General features: G+C 43.2%; 1 protein-coding gene across 9 annotated transcripts in view; it reads right to left on the bottom strand.

Moving 5' to 3' along the window:
- Positions 1-675: 675 nt before the first annotated feature.
- Positions 676-20,601, bottom strand: part of RNF152 (ring finger protein 152) — a 44,084-nt gene continuing 24,158 nt past the window's right edge. For 5 of the 9 annotated variants that reach the window (XM_063162229.1, XM_063162190.1, XM_063162256.1 and 2 more), the window contains exon 2: positions 676-5,310. In XM_063162229.1, the coding sequence (XP_063018299.1) occupies positions 4,473-5,084 (612 nt within the window). In that variant the 5' untranslated portion in view covers positions 5,085-5,310 and the 3' untranslated portion in view covers positions 676-4,472. Of the gene's footprint in view, positions 5,311-7,492; positions 7,944-9,207; positions 9,232-10,911; positions 11,375-11,510; positions 11,596-20,601 lie in introns of those variants that run through there. The other 4 variants (XM_063162198.1, XM_063162247.1, XM_063162239.1 and 1 more) reach the window with 4 other exon arrangements.

Genomic DNA, 20,601 nt, shown 5'->3' with positions numbered 1-20,601 from the left:
GGTACAGATCCATTCTCATGAGTGGGAGAAAGCAGCATCCTCTGCTCCCTGGCATTGCTGTGAAAAGATCCAGAGAACACAGGCTTGGCTCCATTTACACGACAGACTCATGCCCAGAGCCTTTGCTTCTGGGACATCTACAGAAGAGTTCAGACTATGTATTAATTGTGTGGTTTTGGTTCTGGAATTTGTTACATTCTGCAGTGAATGTAACAAATTCAGTGTGTATTATCAACTACCCTTACTCCAAAAAATCATGTGCACTATCAAAAAAAGCTGGATGCCTATAGCTCCAGCAATCATGTGACTGGGAAGAGGTGCTCAAGGCAAGAGGGAACCTGTGTACCAGTCTGCACAATGCAGGCTTAAGTGAAGGCCAGCAATCCCTCATTCCTATAAGTAAAGCTTATACTTAAAATTTTTAATTTTATTAAAACAGAAAAAAAGTTTTGAAAAAAAGAATACAGAACTATCAGCTATAGTTCTGTATTCCATACTAATTAAAACTTGAATGCCCTTTCACTATTTACCACAACTCATACTTTACACATTGCCTTTAAACACCAAGTGATGAATTTCAGCCACCCTCTCATAAAATACAGATTGATTCTGCCAAATTCCCTTCCATGCTCCTCATTTGATGGCAAAATAACAGAGGAACCATAATTCACTTGCTATCACTCTTTTCCTGCTAACGTTTTATTCAGAATTAGCTTCATTAGTAAAGATGAAACTTTGGACTCATGACTGCTCCATGTTTACAAAACATACAGGCTCCTTTACATTGTGGTTAAGCATGAACAATCACTGAACACACAATTTCCTAAAAAAATCCTGCATACCAAAATTGCATATTTTGAATTTTTAAAATTCACTAAACAAAATTTCACAGAGTGAACCCTAAAGTCTGTTTGCCAGCAAAGCACAAGCCAACAATGGAAGTTGGGACCATCCAGGGAAAAATACTGGACCCCAACACACACACCTTTCCTATTAAACAAGCAAATAAATACACATTCATACAGAGTAATGTGCTCTAAAAATGCAGGTGCTTGAATAATTACCCACACATTTTAGCGTAACTTTTGGTTTCTCAAACAGAACTGAGTCACAGTAAGCTTCTGTCTGTCTTTTTGGTGGAACTAGGCAGTGACTTCTTACTGGACACCAGAGAACAAAAGCTAACCTGGAACCTGATGATTTTGGCACAAGTCCAAACATGTTTCTCCAGAAAGGAAAGATACAAAGACAAGGCTGGTTTTTAAAAATAATAATAAAAAAAAATTAGCAGTACTTTTTAATGCCAGGCATTGAACCAAGGAATGGGATAGACTGCACTGCATTTTTAAAGTAGTGTGACTATTGACATACTTGAGAAACATTTTAACACTGTACATTACAACAAACTATTTAGTTCATTTCTACACAAGTCAGCAAAAAAGCTAGGTGATCTAACATATATAACAGCTGCAAATTTAAAATTCTAGTCACAGTCTAAAGCCAGAACAAAAACTTTTCCAGAACTCCTATTTATAAAAAGGAATAAACATACACACCATGCGCATACACGCAGGCAAAAATCTTGAGGTTTTACTTATTGCTCTTACACAAGGCTGTGAGCAGGCAAATGTCTGGATCAGAAATTAGGTCAAACATGCATTTCAGCAGGCACAAAAGTACAGGAAATTCATATTAACAAAACAATGAACTGTGTTACGTAGTACAGGATGGTATTCTGCTAATATAACACTTAACGTCATTAATTCCGGATAAACTCCAGGTCTGCCTGTTGTATAATATGTTATGCAGTATGGTATTTTAACCTAATTTCTGATTCCTCTTTTATTGTGCACTCTCCATAGGGAGATGAAGAGGGCCTTTCTTTGCAATGTCAGAGAATCCTCGGCCTCAAGAGCTTCAGTTGGGCAGGTATGGCTGGAAGGAGGTAACGCTACCACCACTGTGTGTGTCACCAGGACCTGCTCCCTGACTGCCTCGTGGTTTTGTGCATTCACTGATAACTCAGATAACAAATGCTGAACCTGGCACAAAATGCACCAGCATTGTACCCAGAGCATCTTTCACCTATGCCATAAGCTTCTGGTACACCCAGAAATTGCTACAGGATAAGGCAGTAGAGGGTCAAATCCTGTGTCTGGTCAGTTCCTCAAGAGTCTTGTAAAAGGCAGGATTTTTTGTGAACTGGCTTTCCTTTACACAAAAAGCAGCATAGCATGGATGTCAGTAGAAATCTGGCTAGCTACTGGCAACAAGAGACGAGCACGTTCACAAGACACATTTGGGAATACCTGGTGTTCCCTACTGCAACCACATGAAACATGCTGTGGAGAGGTGTCCATGTAATTACAATACTTGCAAGCCAGATGCAAGACACACTGCACATGAGCCTTGCACAAAAAAGGCATTGAGTGTTTTATCTGAAGACTTTTTTTTTCCTGTGCTATGCATACATATGACAGTAGATAAAAATCAGCACAATGGTTCCTCTCCATACGTGAGCAAACACACATCATTACAACTAAGCACCCTATAGTCCATTCTTCCCTTAATGGAAATCAAGGAAGAAAATGGTGGTTTAGAAACAGGGAGGGAAAGAAATCCAGCATGAAGTCAGAGGTATTTTCCTAACAGAAGTGTGAGCTGAGAATGTTTATTGTGAACCAGCAACTGGATTTTGTGACAAAACCAGAAAACCAACGATGACTATGGAGCCAACTTGGGCACTGCATAGTCAAAACTATGTTATAATATGGCATTCAGCAATCTCCAAGAATTAGAAAGAACAATAGGTAGACAACAAGAGGACACGGTTCAGGGAAGTTACGTCTTGTAATCACAAAAAGAAGCGGTGCAAATCAACAGATTTTTCTGTCTTATTAAAGGTCTGCCACGTGCCCCTTGATCCAATCCCTAAATCTCATCTAAGTTTCAGCAATCAGACTTGTCAAATACCCAAATTCACACTGGGCTCTATTTTACTTATGAGCAGTACTACTAAAGCTAGTGTGAGTGCTTGGAGCAAGGTGCTACTGCAGTGAACATTCAGGAATTTGGCTCTTCCCAAGAAGTGAACTGCAAATGACTGGGGTTTCATGACAGTCACAGGAGACTGTCATGAAAGGGAGGAGGGACACTTACTTGTTTTTTTTTCAAATCTGTCCTCATGAAATCAACACTAGTAAGACTGAAACATGGGAAGAAGGTTCTGTTAAGCTCACCCAGACATTCTGACACCAGGACAGTCACAGCAGTTCAGGAGGAGTGGCTCACCCAGTAAGAGGTTAGGCTGGCCTGGATTCTTCTCCAAGATACATCACTGCCTCTTACTAGATGACTGCGTACAACAGTCCTTGGTCTCAGTTCCAGTGGTGAAGCTTTCTTAGAGCAACACCTCTGTCACACCACCCACTAGTGCACAGTTGCAACGCCTAGGAAAGAGGGAGGCAAAATAGATCTAGATTCTTCATAAACAAGTAAGTAAACCTAACCTGCAGAAAAAGAAAATGAAGAGCAATATGTTATCACATCCTTGCAGGAGTCCCAGGACTTCTCACGACCCATTTCTTCACTAATGGCTATGAAAGCCAGGTAATCAAGAAGTCTGCAGCCAGACTGGAGGTAAAACAGCATGTCCAATGTTTACCATGCAAAGCTATCCTTCCCATAAAGCCAGTGAGGCAGAACTGTTTTGACTGCACTTTTTAGGTTTCCTTTCTAGTCCACTTTGAATGCCTTCTTGAAAGCGCCTTCAAATAAAAGATGCTGGAAGTACCACTTTTCTGCAGTTGAAAGAAATGGGGAAAAACAGAGGCAAAAAACAGAGGCAAAAACCAGACACCAAGGAAGAAAATAATTGCTTCTAAAATGCTACCTTTTAAAAACTATTGTACAATTCCCTAACTTGGTTTAATTAATGCGCCATTTAAAACATATAAAATACTTTACCAGCTACATGATTTCTCTGTTTTATGAATCTCCCTCCCTCCCCTCATTAAAAAATAATGCATGTGTAGACTGGTATTAAACAGCTCGTACAGTTGTGCGCCAGTTCTCATTTAATTCTACATAGAGCAGTTTTGATTTTAATACACTGTGTTTAAAGAAGAGCCCGTACTGTGTACTTCACAGTATAACCAGCTACATGGAGGTCTTTAATCTCATAACACAATAAAAAAAGATCACTGTGAAGTTGCAGTCCCTTTGATAGATGGTTGAGGTGACACATGCAGTCCTCCTCAGTGCCACGGCCGCCAGACACGGGATGTGATTTTCTCCGCAGGCTGCCGACAGACCTGATGCCACCCCTCTGGGGGCCACAGCCAGGCGAGCACCGCTGCCCGGTGCACAGCGTCCTGCAGTCACTGGGGAAAGCTGCACGGAATTGTCTTGCTCAATACCACCATCATCAACCCGACCCAACCTGACCCCGGGGGAGCACAGCCCCCGCCGCCTCAGCCGCAGGAGATCACCGTGAAGCGCTTGGAAATGCACGACATGTTGTGGAGGACGATGCCCAGGAGGAAGACCAGGACGCAGGCCACCAGGATCACAGTGCACACCCCCGACCAGGTGGAGCTTTTCACAGCGCCTCTCCGGTCCGGCTCCTCCGCTCCCGCCTCGGCGGGAAGGCCGCCCTGCAGCGGCTGCTGCTCCGCAGGGATCGTCACCACCGTCAGGGACTTCTGCTGGCTGCCGGGCAGGAGACGGCAGCCAATGTCTCCCGGCAGCAGCGCCCGCTCCTTGGAGAGAGGCAAGGGCAGCATGTAGCACCCATTGCTGGGCAGTTTGATGAAGACAGGGGTGTGCTCCGAGGTGTGGGGGATGGCGATGACGGCGATCACCTCGGGGTCATCGGGCAGCTGTGACACAGAGTACCCCGGAGGCAGCTTGGTGATCCCACGGCACCAGGGGCAGCGCAGGTCCTTCTGGCTGGTCCTCATCTGCTGCAGGCACACGGAGCAGCAGGTGTGCTTGCAGTCCAGCAGCTTCGGCCGCCGGCGGGGGCTGTAGTAGTTGAAGCAAATCTGGCACTCCAGCAGAGAGTCCTGGGATAAGGTCTCCATGGCAGCCAGTGCAGGGGAAGCACAGCAGGCCTTGTGGTGAGCCCTGACACTCCAAGGCAAGGGGTAGGAGTCTTCCCACCACTTCTCCTCAGGGCAAGGGGTAGCAGCCTTCCCACCACTTCTCCTCAGGACAGCACCCACCTTCCCAACACTGCTTTCCTCAGGGCAGCACTAGGCAGCAGCTATGGAGAGCACAGGAAAACCTCCAGCCTGAAACTTTCAGCACCTGAGAAAACAGAAGAACATGAGAGAACTGGTTATTCACAGGAGCATGTGGGAACAGAAGGGTCCAGCCAAAGGAGAATGAAAACTAGCACTGACTTTGTTATCTGGTGGGAGAAACAAATTCGTTGTCGTTCACTAGAAAGCATCTTCCCACCACCTTCACCAAACAGCCCAGTGGCAAAACTTCCAGTCAGTCATCAGTACTATCACTAGGTCTCTTACTGGGGTTTTTCCTCCTAATTTTCCCAGCAATCAAACCCCCATCACCCCATCAGTCCACCACTCACAGTTATATTTATACCCATAACAGAGTGGCTGTATAGTTCACTAGCCAGGTCCCACAGCAACAAGCTCCTGTCATACTTTCAGCACTTTTCAGCCCTTCCTGCACCAAAACAATTGTTCCCATTTAATCCTTTAAATCCCTGAGGATTTTGAGCTATTTGGCTCAACTGCTAAGTCTGCATGAAAGGTGGGAGAAAGAAAAAGTATGTTTAAATGGAAGCATTTCCACAGGCTCCTGAATTTGTGCCTGTGCACGAATGAGCAACCAAGCAACTATACTGCAACACCTACACTTGCACATAACGAAAAGGAATTGTATAATTTTCAGTCAAATTAACTGTTGGCTCAGTTACACAAGCAGCTTGTTGAACATGGCCCTCTGCAACACAGACCTTCTCACTAATGAAAACCTCACCGAAGACAAAAGGCCAGGACCACTGAACATCACAAAGAAAAGAAAGAAAACAGAATAATAACAGAACGAAAGATAATGCATTGAATTAAAAGCAAATGGTTACTGATCTTGTTCTAAATCCTTGTAAAGGGATTCCCTTTACAATTCCCATTTTCCCACTTATTATTTACATCTTTGCCAAGAAGAAGGCATCTGTGTTTACCTGCAGTGTGTAGTTCAGCTTTGCTTGATTTTGGTCACTCCAACACAATTAATATGAAGAAGGGGTGACAGTTTTACAACATTTTACACTTCCTTCTTTCCTGTGTTTGAAGAAGTATCAGCCTGAATTTGCTTCCAGAGAATAAAGAAAACCCAAAATATCTGCAGGATGACCTCTGATCTTCTTTTATTACAATGTTATTTCCAAACTAGAGTTAACACCCAAGAACCACAGCTTTCAGAGGACTTCTTCCTTTCTATACAATAACTTCTTGCTCTCCTCTCTAGATTATAGCACCTAGATTGCAACATACTAATCAATGGGTGATAACAGAAAGACAAATATTGTAGGTTAAGAAGAGAAGGCAGGCATAGACAAGGGATTTGCAACCCAGGACAGTGCTCTGGACCTCACTGTCCTGTACCCTGCTTCTGGCAGTTACCAGTATTTGAATAGGGAAAACAAAATTCACGTCATCTCTTCAGATGCTGATGACTGGTACACCGACACTGGCAGAACTGGCCCTGCTTGCAGATTTTGTAACAGCAGTGGATTTTGGCTCACAAGATGCTTCAACAAACACGCAGTGATAATCCTGACTTGGGAAGGAGCGGGGGGCAGTAGGAAGGCAGGAGCTCCTAGAACATGTAAAACAGCTTCAGGGGGAACTGGCACACCCTGTCCACCAGCACTTTTGGGATGCTTTATCTTAATGTGGCACAGAGACCACTGCTGAGAGAGATGCCCACCTTTATGAAGCCCATGGGACACCAGCTCCACACCAGCACCATGCTACACAAAGGCATCAAAAGATACTCTGTGTGCTGGGGAGCTGAACACTGCTGCAGAAGGGGCTACACATCTGTGTGCAGGCCACACCGAGAGAAAGTGGAAGAAAATGAGGACGGGTTTTATCTTCCTTATTTCCTTATCCATTACTATCTCCATATCCCTATAGCACAGGCACACACAAAGGAAGACTATCAAGAAAGGAGCTGACACGATAACAGACTAGCATACAGCTGAAAGAGAAAAATGAAAGAGAGATATCCATGATGCCGGGCAACTTCTGGCTGAAAAAAAAGTATTAAGAGACAATGGCCAGAATAGAAATTAGTTACAGAAACTCAGAAAAGAATCAATAAAGCCACCAGATCCAGTTTTCAGCCACAAGCAACTCAGCAGTTTTGCATTTTGCACAGAAGTATCCATACAAAATCTGCAGTTACAGACCATCCAAATCAAAGTCGAGCTCAAGACAGTAAAAGACACAATTCTTACCTGCTTTATCTGCCAATCTATCAAAAAAGCTTCAGGTATAACAATACTGCAGTATTACAAGAAAAAATCCCAATGCCCAGAAATTCAGAAATTAAGGCTTATCATAAAATCATAGAAGAGACTCAAACATCATCTGGTTCCAACCCCTGCTGTGGGCAAGGACACTTTCCACTAGACAAGGTTGTCAGAGCTCCATCCAGCCTAGTCTTGAATACTTCCAGGGATGGGGCAGCCACAGCTACTCTGTGCAACCTGTTCAGTGCCTCAGCACCCTCACAGTGCATGGTAATCTCTAACCCAAACCTACTCTCACTTGACTAGTCTGCCCAAGGACAGAGTGGAAGTACTGCTTCTGCAGATGTAAATCAGTCTATCTGCAAGGTCAGAAATGGGCTTGCCACCTACGTGACAAAAACTGCTCATACTTTCCCAAAACATCTCAAATCATAATCAGAGGTGTGGATCAGCAGTAATGACCACTAAGTAGAGGGGTTAGTATGATTCCTTCAGAACATAACTAAAGACAAGTTAAAGAGTAGCCACAGCCATCTAACCCCTTGACCTTTGCTGACATTGCCTTGTTCAAAGGTTGGACGTGCAGCTTCACAGGTGCAATGCAACCATACAACTCTCTAGCACTCTGTCACAGCTCAGTTTCAAGATAAAAGAAAGTCAAGCCATCATCTACTAGAAAAATCTATTTGAATAAAAATTGCACTACATACCTAAGAAGGAAAAATCCATGGGAGCTCTCAGTACTCTTCTACCACTTCACTTTAACAACTATGCCAAGAAGAGCAGGTTTCCTCTTAGACAGGAGACCAAGCTCTTTAGCTTGTCCCCAGTGCACCCTGACACCAACTGAAGGTACTGAGCTGCCACAGGTGAACAGCTCATTCAAAGCTTACTCAGACTGGACTCTTCTCTGCGCTTCAAGCACAAAGGTAGAGAGGCAGCCAGGACTGCACATGAAGGCACAGCTGACATCAAGTATCAGCCAAAACCATTGTTGTGCCATTTGCTCTCATCACGCAGTGACACCCAAGGTGCACACAGGGAGTGTTGACAGAAGAAAACAGAGTGGGGAGAAAAAGCAGTAAATACTGTCAGGGATATCTACAGGTCCCTGCAAAAGTGATAGCACATGTATATGTGTGAGTAGGGCCACATGTGGAATGGGGACAGGGGACTATGACAGTGAAACCACAGACACAGAAGCAATGGCAGCTACAAGCAGTGGCTGCCTGGCACAAACCTGACAGCCCTGGAAGTTCTTCAGGGCTGAGATCTAACCTATAACACAAACAATAACTAACTGGAAATGAAAATCCACAAGATTCAAAACTCATGTGTCAGAAAGGCGCAGCAGGAGCAAAGGCAGCAAGAAGCGATAGGCCATGAAAAGCAGCCTCTCTCCCTGTCCTGCATTCTCTTTCCATTTCATTACATCTACCCAATATCCACAAGGTTGCCAGTAGCTGGCAAGGAGAGGAATTCGTAAGCAGTTACAGAGACCCACGGAGAAACCTGCAAAGCTGATGACCTCTGCAGCAGCCAGGTGGCTGAGAACATGGCACAAAGGTCCTCCCTGCAGATTTGGGCTGCCCTTTGCACAAGCCGTGAGTTTTTCAAATTGTACGACTCAATACCAGTAAAGCCCTGAAGAATAAAGCAAGTATTTCAGCTGTTAGTCATGCTATCTGTTCTGCCAGTACCTCACTGGAGACCACAGCAATGACCCAAGTTCTCTCTGGGTGAGCAGGAGGCCAGGAATACCAAGGCATCAGCTTCCTATTCCTAAAAAAGCAGAAGGGGGATTTGTTGCTCTTACTATTGACACCTTCCCAACACAATGTGGGGAGGTGCTATGGGAGTGAATAGATGAAGGTTGTTGTAGCTGTGACAGTGAGAGGAAGAAAGCCCAAGTTTGCTCTGCACAAATGCTAGCTACAAATTGGCCAGGTCACAAAAGACAGCTATTTTTGGAACCCAGTGCTAAGCAAGACACTGCACACTCAAGCCCAGAGCTGTACATAAAGTCAGAGAACACAGTAATTAATGGCAAATCCTTGCCTAGCAACACAATATTTTTCCTATGTAAGGATAGCCCCTGTGATATTAAGCAATGGAAACCACAGCCCTGAAGGAGTGATGCCTTCACTGAAGGACTCAGAACCACCTTAAGACATATTTCCTAACTTACTAGGTTCCAAAATTTTATTAACTTAAAAACCCCAAGTATATACTTCAGTGATGCCTGTGGAACCCAGTACAATTCACAGATGACTGAACATCATATAACATTTTAAAAAGCTGGCTCGGGGCATGCTGAAGTAGTTAACTCATCACTGAGAGAAAGCCTCAAAACTTTTCACAGACTTACAGATGGATTTAGGCAGTCTACTTGCTGTACAGCAAGGCTGTAACATAATTCCAGCAAGGCAGTGCATCGACCATACTTCACCTTTACCAAGAAAGGTTCATTATGTAAACTCTCCAAACACATTAACAATTCTTTGGCTGTATTACTGAGTATGTATGATTTATGAAGAAGAAAGAATCATTCGTTTCAGGTGTCCTTAGGCTGTAAAGGAGATGGGGTGAGAAGGGAGTGCTGTTCTCAATAGGAGAACTAATTGCAAGAATCATGTGCCCACAGATACGGAAGGAAATGTGTGTTACAGCCGCCTCCAAAAAGATAATTGGAAGCATTTCTGCTACAAAAATTCAGCATCAGTGAACATTTTTCACAAATTCACATTTAGACAAAACACACTTGGGCTAACTGCAAATGCCCAGGATGTACTACCTGATTTCCCCTGAATATCCTTCACTAAATGATCTTCTTTATTTTTAGGCTGTTCTGTAGCACTAATTACCATAGTAACTGAGAACAGCACAACGAACAATTAATTTATTCGTCACAACACCCTTGTTAAGAGACAAGTATTATCATCATTATATTCTTTCATCATCTAAGAAAAGAAGCACTTAGACACGAAGCCGTTGGTCCAAGGTCATGCAAGCACCACCCAGATTGCCTCAAGTTCCAGTACAATTTCATCACAACTCTACTTTTCACCTCACAAGCCACAGGGCAGAGGTGACAGATTCTTTTGTGCAATAAAGCACAGAAACCTACACATTTTTCCCCACCTCCTTCAGCTGGCAGCATCCCCATGGTATGCCTAGGATTTGGCGGGGGGGGGGGGGGGGGGGGGGGGGGGCTTTCATTAAACATATCAATGTATTTTCACATATAATGAAAAACACGAGAGCCTGAGCCCCAGAAACTACCTATCTACACTGGCACAGTTCATGTACCATACAGAATACAATTGACAAACTATATGCATTTTGAGGGACATAAAGCTAACAATAAAACAGCAAAGTAAATCCAGTCTTTTCTCCAGAATTACCTGTTCTCCAGGAACCTTCTTGTAAATCAGGCAGCCTACACTCACCATCCTTTCCATTTCATTATTCACAATTGCACAGAAATATTGCAGAAGGAAAGTATTTTAATTTAGTCAAAGCCTCAGCCAGTGCAAGCTGTCCTTTAGTTTTAGTCTAAAACTGTCTCCTTTAGTTTTAGTCCAGCCCTTGCCAAGATGAGCATCTTGGTATACAGTCCTGGGTGCATAAAGCCACAAAAAATAAAGCTGAGTGAAACTGTGATATATGAGTCCGTAATATCCTGTGAACCAGGGGATCCATGCTGATGGCAAGAGAACCTGCTGTGGATGATCTCAACATCAGACAGAATACCAGTTTGTCCAGCCTCTCGGGCAGCTGAGAAATCAGTGGTGGGTCACAAAAAAGGAGCCTAGTTGCAAGTCGTCATTCCACAGCATTTACCTAAGAAATTGTCACCAGCCAGCCCTAGGAAGAGGAGACAGAGGAAGAAAGGTCACCTACAGGAACATAATGAGGTACAGACAATTATGGGTTTGGAGCAAAAACAGATCAGGTGAAAACACCAGCCTTTGGTGTTTAGAGAAAACAGAGAGAGACTCACATGCTGCTCCATGTTCCATCTCACATCACCAGCTGTGCTGCTCCCTCTTTTTATCTGCAAACTTTGACACGTCCACATTCCCTGCCTCCAAAGACCTTATTTTGGTCAAATATGACCAGGATAAGCTGCACTTTGTTCCAACAGCAAACACTACAAATCACCTGCAACATGCCAGGTCAGCAAACATTTCATCCTGCTCAGGCAGAACAGTACAGCTGTTCTGTATGATATGTTCATCAGACAGTTTCACATGAGGCACTTTACAAGTGAAAAACGTTATCTGAAATTAAAATATTCCACAGAAATATGCCCATTTCAGACAGGCAGAGACAGAGTGGACAGCTTTACTGCCTCTCAGCAGCCCTCTGTGCAGGTAATCCTAGAGGCCAGGTAATGGGAGCATGGTCTGCTCCTCACCAGCCCAACTCTGATGTCTGCGGGTTTTTGACAAGGTCAAGTGTCAAGCTATGGTTCTCTAAGTCTCCTAGTCCCCCTCCATGCTGGCAGAGCACCCCCAGGTGCAGCTCTGCCCTGCTAAAAGGAGTGTGATGGTACTTCTCATCATTCTTGCTGTTCTAAGTTGCCCTTCTCTGCATGAGCAGTGCACTGAAGACCTGACTGTGGTCCTAAGACATATCACATCTGAAAATTTTCCAGCGCAGGATATAAAAAGGTTCCTTGCATTTTGCAAATAAACAGAATCTCCAGCATTCAAAGCATCCCAGGGGATGATGCTCATTTCTACAGCCCACTCTGAGCTTGCAGGGCCATTAGCACTTGCTCAGTTTTGTTGGCTGCTCTTAATTATGCCTGACTCACTTCTAAACCCAGGATGAGAGGAATGAAAAGCCAGGTTTTTCCACTACCATGTGAGAGATCCATTTGCCATTCAAACTAACACTGTGAAGAATGGCAGTGGAAGGTGTGGTGTGAAAGGAGTTCTACCTCTCAGCCCTGAATACAAGCAGTAGCTACTCATGACCAGGACAGAAGGTGCAAGTGGTTGGTTAGGTAGTTGGCAAGACAGATTTAGAAACTGCTGCCCAAACTTAAAGTGAGGTCACAAGTTAAGTCACTGAGGCCAAAATCCCACAAAATACAGGAGGAGCTAGTGGTGCTAAACTCACATTCAGTAAGAGCTTTCAAATGCAATGTAACATCCTGTTTCTAAGCGATTTTCACTTATGGCAATGTGACATACTACTGTGGCATTCAAACTGCTGAGAGAGGCATGAAGCACCTGATCACTTAAATTACAAATTTTACTTTCCCATTAGAGCTTTATGCTTCATCTGCCATTGATAGAATTTGCCTGATACCTAAATAGAAACTTAATTAAAAGATTCTTCCCTCCCTCCCCTGAGGATCTTGTATTAGACTTAGGAACTACACCATCAAAAAAAATTAATTTTAAATAAAGCTCAAATGCAGACTTTTCTCACTGATACAGGTCAGTGGGTGACTGAGTCTATTAAGACACTAGTCTATAATTAGAGGAGAGAGTGCTACAGCTCTCCAAGGTCATTGAGTGGATTTTGATAAAACTAGGATAAAATCTACTTGCCTATGGGCCCAAACAGCAAGGAAAGGAATCAATGCTCACATGTTCATACACTGCCTATACAATGCAAAAACTGCAAACTCAGCTTCACACTAACCTCAGGAAACAAAAGCCCTTTAAATGACAGTTTTAATTGCTGTGTCTGCTCTGTGCCCCCACCTCGTACTCCCCACGACGTGCTTAACATGGTTTCTGCTCTCTGCACTCATCCAGCACAGTTTCCCTGAGGACCTATGTGACCCACCTCCACCTGGCTGCTCTCAAGGCCTGGGATGGCCTGGGGTTTGTTTTCTTCAAGTGCAGGAAGGGGTTGTTTCCCTTTTTTGCTTCAGAAAACATGAGGGGAAAACCATAATAGATCTAGAGGAGTCAAAGTATGCATCCTTTTACATTGAAATAGATGGAATTAAGGAATTGGAAAATATTTTGTTAAAAGCCCCACGACAATAAGTAAGGAAATTCTCTTCTTTCATCAATCATAATTGATAGAATAAGGTCTGAAAGAGATTAGAAGGGCACAGGGAGCTTTGTTCCTCTTTTTTTACCTTTCTTCTGCAATCCTCTAAGCGGGCAGCACAAAGGAGTAAAAGCCCCCTGTTTATCAACAGAGAATGCAGAACAGCTGTGCCAAAGCCAAACCACCACTTCCAGGAGTTCATCTTCACAAGAGAGGGGAAGGTTGCCAACTAATATGCCTCCTCAAGGTCAACAGCTCTGTCATTTCATAATGCAGACAAATCATGATCTCCATGAAGTTCTGGCCTCTGATAAGCGCTACAGCTACTCCAGGTCACAGCACTGGTCATTCAGGTTTGCAGATTACACCAAAAGGAACTGGAACTGATCCAAAAGCTCCTTTCTTATTGGAAACTAATCATTCACCCTGTAACATTCTGTCAGCTTGTAATATTAATACCACTCTCGCTTCCTGGATTTTGGGAACAGTCCAACTCTGACTGCAAATATGGATCACAAGCAGAGTTAGATCAAGTTGAACTGCATAATATTGATTATTTCCTATTTCATGATTTATCTCTTTGTCTTCAGACCAGTAAAATCCTTCAAAGAGATGCAGCAGGTTATACTACATAAATAATTACTTCCAATACTTTTCCAAACCACATGATTCTACCTGTGACTGTACACTCCACAATTTCCAGTTCTGACAAGTTATCAAGCGCATGACCTGATGTTAGCCAGGGAAGTTAATGGGATGACACATGCTCTTCAGATCAATTGCAGGTTTACATACTTAACACGTGATCCATCAACACCACCAATACAGAACCCAGTGCCAGAAGCCACAGGCTGATTCCAAATGCTGACACCTTTGTTTCCCCTACACCACGCTGAAAAGGTGTGATCTGAAGAAACACAATGATAACCTTCCCAAAATAGTTGCAACTAAACAAACTGGTTACACCTCAACTATCCCAACCAGCTCCACACAGTCACAAAAAGCCCCAGCACCATCAGATGAAACTGCAGATTAGTGGTGAGATAACAAACTAACATCAGGAAAGGCTCCCGGCTCTCTCCATGCCCATGGACGTGGACATCGGCATGCCCACGACAGAAACAAGACTCCCAAGGATGGACTTCTAGAATGAAGCCTGCAACAAAGTGAGCAGATTTGCACCCAGTCTCTCCACCAGATGAACCAGGACTGTTTTCAGACAGAAGTGGTCCTGCAGCCAAAAAAAAGCAGTGCTCTCTCTCAAGGGTGATGATCATAACTCAGGTTAGTGCTACCACAACCGTCTCTGGTGGGCTGAGATAAATTACAGCTCTGGGACACTGAGCTCAGAGCTGCTACCCCTTCTGCTGTGGCAGACACGCTGCAGTGGCAACTTGCAATTGGCTGCTCAAATGCTCAGGTATGGGAAGATGAACTATTCCTGCCCACATTATGTGAAAGATACTGTTGCTTTCCTTCACAGAGATGGTACTGAATTCCAAGATCCACTTCTGTAGCTGCATGAAGTTCATCAGACCTGCCAAGCTTTGTTATTTTGAATTTCATTCTTTACAGTGAGTTTGAAAGTTTAGGCCAGACATCGCCCATCATACTTCTGCCAGTCAAAATCTGCTTTTGAAACATCCTGGTGTGAAAATACCTTCCATTTGGCAGCACTTAAACTAACAGTTTACAGCGTTTTTGCTGTATGAAGGAGTGCAAACGCTCAGAAAGGACTATGTTACGCCACAACAGAGCAAAACAAAATGAAGCAAACGGCTTCACACCTCTTAATTTTTTGCTTGGTTCTGCAGTCCCGGCAATGTAACAGCACAAACTTAGGCAAGGAAACTAGCATAATGCTGCTAATGCTCATCACAATCCTAATAGTCTACGGCCACAGTGAGTCCTAGGCTCACAGGAGTATGGACAATCAAGGCAATATTCTGTAAAAAAGAAGGCTGCTAGTCCAGTTTATCTGAAGAAAAGCCTGAAAGCATGAACTTCAGATCCCAGTTAGGTAGGATCTCTAAACTGCAGTCTCTGATTTGCAGGCCAGTCTCATGATTTCTGCATGAGAGTTAGAGCTAACTAAAGAAAAAGTTTTGAGCTGAACAAACTCATTGGCAGTTTCAGATCAAATTATGCAAATACTTTCTCCTTCAGCAAAAATGGAAATTTCCATTAAGACGTCAGCTTAATGGAAATTCTACCTCCATTTCAATTTGATCGTTTTCTTTCAGAAGAAATTTTTTAAAAGGTAATGTAAAGGGCAAACAAAGCTTTTTGTACTGACTCTGGAATAATTTTTCTTCTGATTTGGTCAAGCCAGAAGTGTCACTCACAGTGCTCTACCGCTGAATGTGGAATGCTTAAGTCTAGTGATACACCTTGACTTTTTTTTGCTTTCCTAGCTTAACAAAGGCAAAAGAGATACACTGAAACCATCAGCTGAAATTATCAGCTGTACTTTTATGAAGTGTGCTTTCAACAATTGTGATTCAGCTTTTTCGCTTGCTGGCTTAAAAATAAAACCACAACATGGGGCGTTTTCAACATACAAGTTACATTTCGCGATGTGACCAAAAGCTGAAGAGGACTATGTGGTCAATAGGATTGCTGGCTTTTTCAAGTGTTTCTTGAAAAGGATTGGAAGGATCTTACAGCAAAAAGACAGGTGGTTCACAGATTTCTTTAAAAAAAAAAAAGGAAACACTCATCACACTCATCCCAATGTTCTCCAGCATACATCCCAAGATCATTAATTACTTTTGAGGCATTACATCAGAGAAGCCTTACCACGTATTTCCAACATGTATTTCGCCTTTAATTCAGTGTTCATTTCTGGTCCGCATGCTACAAGAGGAACATTCATATGTGTCCAAGGACAGGCAGCAGAGCTGCTGATGGGTCTGGAGCACAAGCCTGATGAGAAGCATCTGAGGGAGCTGGAGGTGTCAAGCATGGAGAGAAAGAGGCTCAGGGGAGACCTTACCACTCTCTAAAATTGCCTGAAAGGAGGGTGTGGTGAGGTGGAGGTTGGGCTCTTGTCCCAGGTAACAAGTGACAGAACAAGAGGAAACGCCCCAGGTTGCACGAGAAGAGGCTTAGATTAGATGTTAGAAAAAAATTATTCACTAAAAGGATTGTCAAGCATTGAAACAAGCTGCCCAGGGAAGTGGTGGAGTGACTGTGCCTGGAGGTATTTAAAAGATGTGGAAATCTGGCACCTGGGGACATGGTTTAGCGGTGAACAAAACAATGCTGAGTTAATGGTTGGACTCAGTGATCTTAAAGGCTTCTTCCAACCTAAACAATTCTGTGATTCTATTCCATGCAACATCACACTGAATAGCAGTGAGGAACCAAGGAGGTGCCTTAGGGACAGCTCACTAAAGAAGGGAAAAGTCTAGAGAGTATTGCACTCGATGTGATTATCTCCGACATGGTGTGAATACACACAGCCTTATGCATATCTGCAAGATCTGACCATTTTCCACTCAATTGAGTTCTTTACCTAATTTCTGTTATAGCATTGTATCTGTGTCTTACAGTGGCACACTGAACATTGGCAACACCAATGCACACAACCAAACTGATGCCAAAGGCACCACACTGACAACACCCATTTAGGCTCTGACCCACAGATGCAAAATCAGTGTTAAAAAACAGAATCAAAAACTGCCTCTTTTATACTGCCAAAACAAGTTCTTGAGTGGGATGAAAAAAAATTCAGCTCTGGACCAAGATCTGCTTTGTGACACAAACTACAATATCTCTTGCTTTACAGCCAAAAGGTTTTCAGAATTACTTTACTGACATAATTTTTTCTTTTTAGAGTTGAGTCAGTGTTTTCTTAACTTTTGCCTAAGTGCCTTCACTGTCAGGTGTCTTTCAATAGAATGGTTACTGCTTTGAGGTTTTTTTTGCCAACCACAGAAATGGTCCAAACATTTTACTAAAGCAAGCCATAAATTTTAAAAAATGCTTCATATTTTGCCAAATAACAGCATGGATTGGAAAAATCATTTTCTATTTTTTAAACCACTCCTTCACACTGTGCTCTCTATTTTTTAAGCCATGAAACCTCTGCCAGTTTCTTTCATGCCAAGTTTGCAGAACACCTGCCAGAGTGTGTCCTTTGCCAATAAACAGGATCCATAAGTACCATGATGATCAAAAAAATTATGTAAAGATCAATACAAATAATTAGTACTGTTATTCTTATTAACATTCATGCTTTTTTGCTCTGTGTTCTCATCTTCTGGAGCAGCTGCCTCTAGAAAAGAGCAAGCAAAGAGAGAGGTGCCAGCAGGTGGCACTCCAGAATATAAACCATTAAGCACCAGGGCTCCCAGGACCAAGGAAGCCAGTTCTGCTTGGCTGTCCCAATACACCTTTAGCACCCTTCAGGAGGATTGGTTTAGAATGATCATCTCCACCTTCCTTCTCCCAAAGAGCAGGGAAAAGTGCTGCCAGTCGCAAGTTTTACTTTGGTGCTGGATGGGATGTAGCAGCACACCGAGATGGACCTTGCAAGGTCCTTTCTAGAAGCAAGCAAGGGGCACCAGCACCCCCAAAGCACTGAGCTCATTACTCGCTCCCTGAGCAAGGGGAGAGCTCCCACTGGGCCCCGACTGTGGCTTTCCCACCTTGTGCATGCAGAAGTGCCAGCATCTTGCTGCCTCCCACCACTCTCCTACACTCCTCCCAACACAGGACAGAGCTGAAGCAATGCTGGCTTTTACTGCTTTAAGACAGCATTGCCAACAAAAACCAAACCCCAGCAATCAGGAGAACCAGTTCCTCTGTGTTTATCTTTAACTGTGCCCTACACACACAGAACAGCTACAGCACTCACCTGCACAGCTAGGAAGTGTCACTACAGATGGTTCCCCAAGGTACCGGGTGAAGACACCCACCCTGCTGTGAGCTTTCAGCCTTGCCCCAACACTCACACAGCAAAGCCAGTCACACCAGCACTTCTTCCAATCAAACACTGACTGTCAGTAAAGCCTACCTAAATGTCTCAGCAGCCAGAAGAAATAAATCCACCCCAAAGAGCTGTGGCCTCCCTGGTCTTTGCATCTCCCATCCAACTCTTAACAGCAATCACTTATTTTGCTCCTGATGACAAATGCTCCCAACCCTTCAATGTTCAAAATTAGGCCCTTGAAAACACTGTGTAACTTGAGGGAGATAGAAGGAGGTATCCTTAAACCCAGAAGGATTGTGCTGTTCCCTTAGAAAATGAAATTTTAAAGAAACTGTAAGACAGTTGTTTTGTCCAAATCTAGGCATCAAGCACAGCAGTCAACATTTAGAGAGGTAATGAATTGCTTCATTTGACAAAGATGCAATTTTCACATTGTTCTACCCTGGAAGAATTTAGAGTTTAAAAGTACTGAAGGTTCATACAACTGGGTGGAAAAAAAAAAAGCCTGCATTTTTATCAGAAGTCTTTATGAATTACCTAAAAGCTACACAAACATGGAAAATAACCAGCCCTCTTAAATAAGCAAAGTATTTACTGCTTAAACTCTCCTTAAAGGCAAACCTGTACCACAGGATCCATCTGCTCATGTGGAAATAGCAGAAAAGATCTGTCATAAAGTAATTTCCTTTCCTCTCCGGTATATGTCAGTGGATCAGTGGCATTTCCCTGCCCCCCTCCCTCCAAACTGACCCCAAATATAAAGAGACAGAAAACTGGAAAAGTTTAAGGTCAAATCTGTGTATATGAACAACAAATGAAACCAAAGTAATGTGTCCTTCTTGCAAAATAGGCCCCACAATCAGTGCCATGACCTCCACTGTGTTTAGGGAACTCCTTTGTATTTAGAATTTCAAACTCATTTCCTCATAAGCTATAAGCAGCTCTTTTCTTGATGGTGCACTAGTATCAACCCCATGAAAGAGGCACAACGCAGCTCAAAGTTTATGCTCTGCACACAGGTTTGCTCAAAACGTGTTTTTAGAGTAAGTTATCTTTAATACACAAAGATGGGCTGACAGCATGGAAAGAAGAATGAGGCAACTGTTCATGCTTACTCTACCTTCCTAGCTGCTGTCTCACTGTGGATGTGGATCATAAAGTATTCACCTGTGGGAAGACAGATTATGAAGCATATCTGTAACCTATACACAGAGCAGCAATGAAGTGTGTAACTGGTTAATACCAGAAGTATTTCCAAGTTCAAAGTCACACAGTTGTTGCGCAAAGAACTTATTTGAACCTCCTGTTTCCACAGATGTCCCTGAACAGATGCACAGATGCTTTCCTCAATATCCCACCCACCTGATCAGGAAGCAGAACTAAGGGGTGATGAGGCTTCAGTACTCTCCTTGCTATTAGGTGCAATAAACCTCCACCTCTAGTGAGGAGATTGCAATTAGTGTGGACTCTCAGGAGCCTTAATGTTGCCAGGCAGCAAAAAGCAGGCAAGTGCATCGTAAGTGGGGTCAGAAAGGCACACCAAATTCTCTGGCACTGACTAGTCAATAGATATGAAAAGGGTCAATCCCTTTGTAAGTTACGTGATTCTGTGAAATTTGGAAGAAAATATCATATATTTAATGGGGGTGAGAGACCAAAGGAGGAGCATTAGAATAAAAGCTTCTTGCTTTAAAGGCAATAGCTTTCTCCACCTATATTCTTTTTTTAGCTTGATTTTTGCAAATGAGCTCAGATTTTGCAAGTAGACTTTCAGGCTCCTCAAAATAAAGAACACAGGTGCAAGACACAGGTGTGAGTTGTACAATCATAAGAATAAAGGCATATGACCTCTTGTAAGAAAAAAAAAATCATTAAGTATTTTCATCCCTGTATGTTGATCACCACCCCTCTAAAGAAAGCAGTAAAGGTCGCTGAAATGCACAGGCCTTTGCTGATGGAAAAATGCTATTGTATATTGTTTAAAATGACACAAAAGAAACCAGCATGAAAGCTAGAAAATTAGACCTTTAAAGGAGTGAGCTGAAAAATTCCAACTCAGCATTATATCCTGATTTAAAAATGCACAAGTACAGGTTATGGACCTCTATGTTCCTCTTCATTTGAAAAAGCAACAGTA

This window comes from Melospiza melodia, chromosome 1 (genome assembly GCF_035770615.1).
Source record: "Melospiza melodia melodia isolate bMelMel2 chromosome 1, bMelMel2.pri, whole genome shotgun sequence".
Lineage (NCBI taxonomy): Eukaryota > Metazoa > Chordata > Aves > Passeriformes > Passerellidae > Melospiza > Melospiza melodia.
The sequence above is the reverse complement of the archived record's forward strand: the minus strand, read 5'-3'. Positions and strand labels throughout refer to the sequence as shown.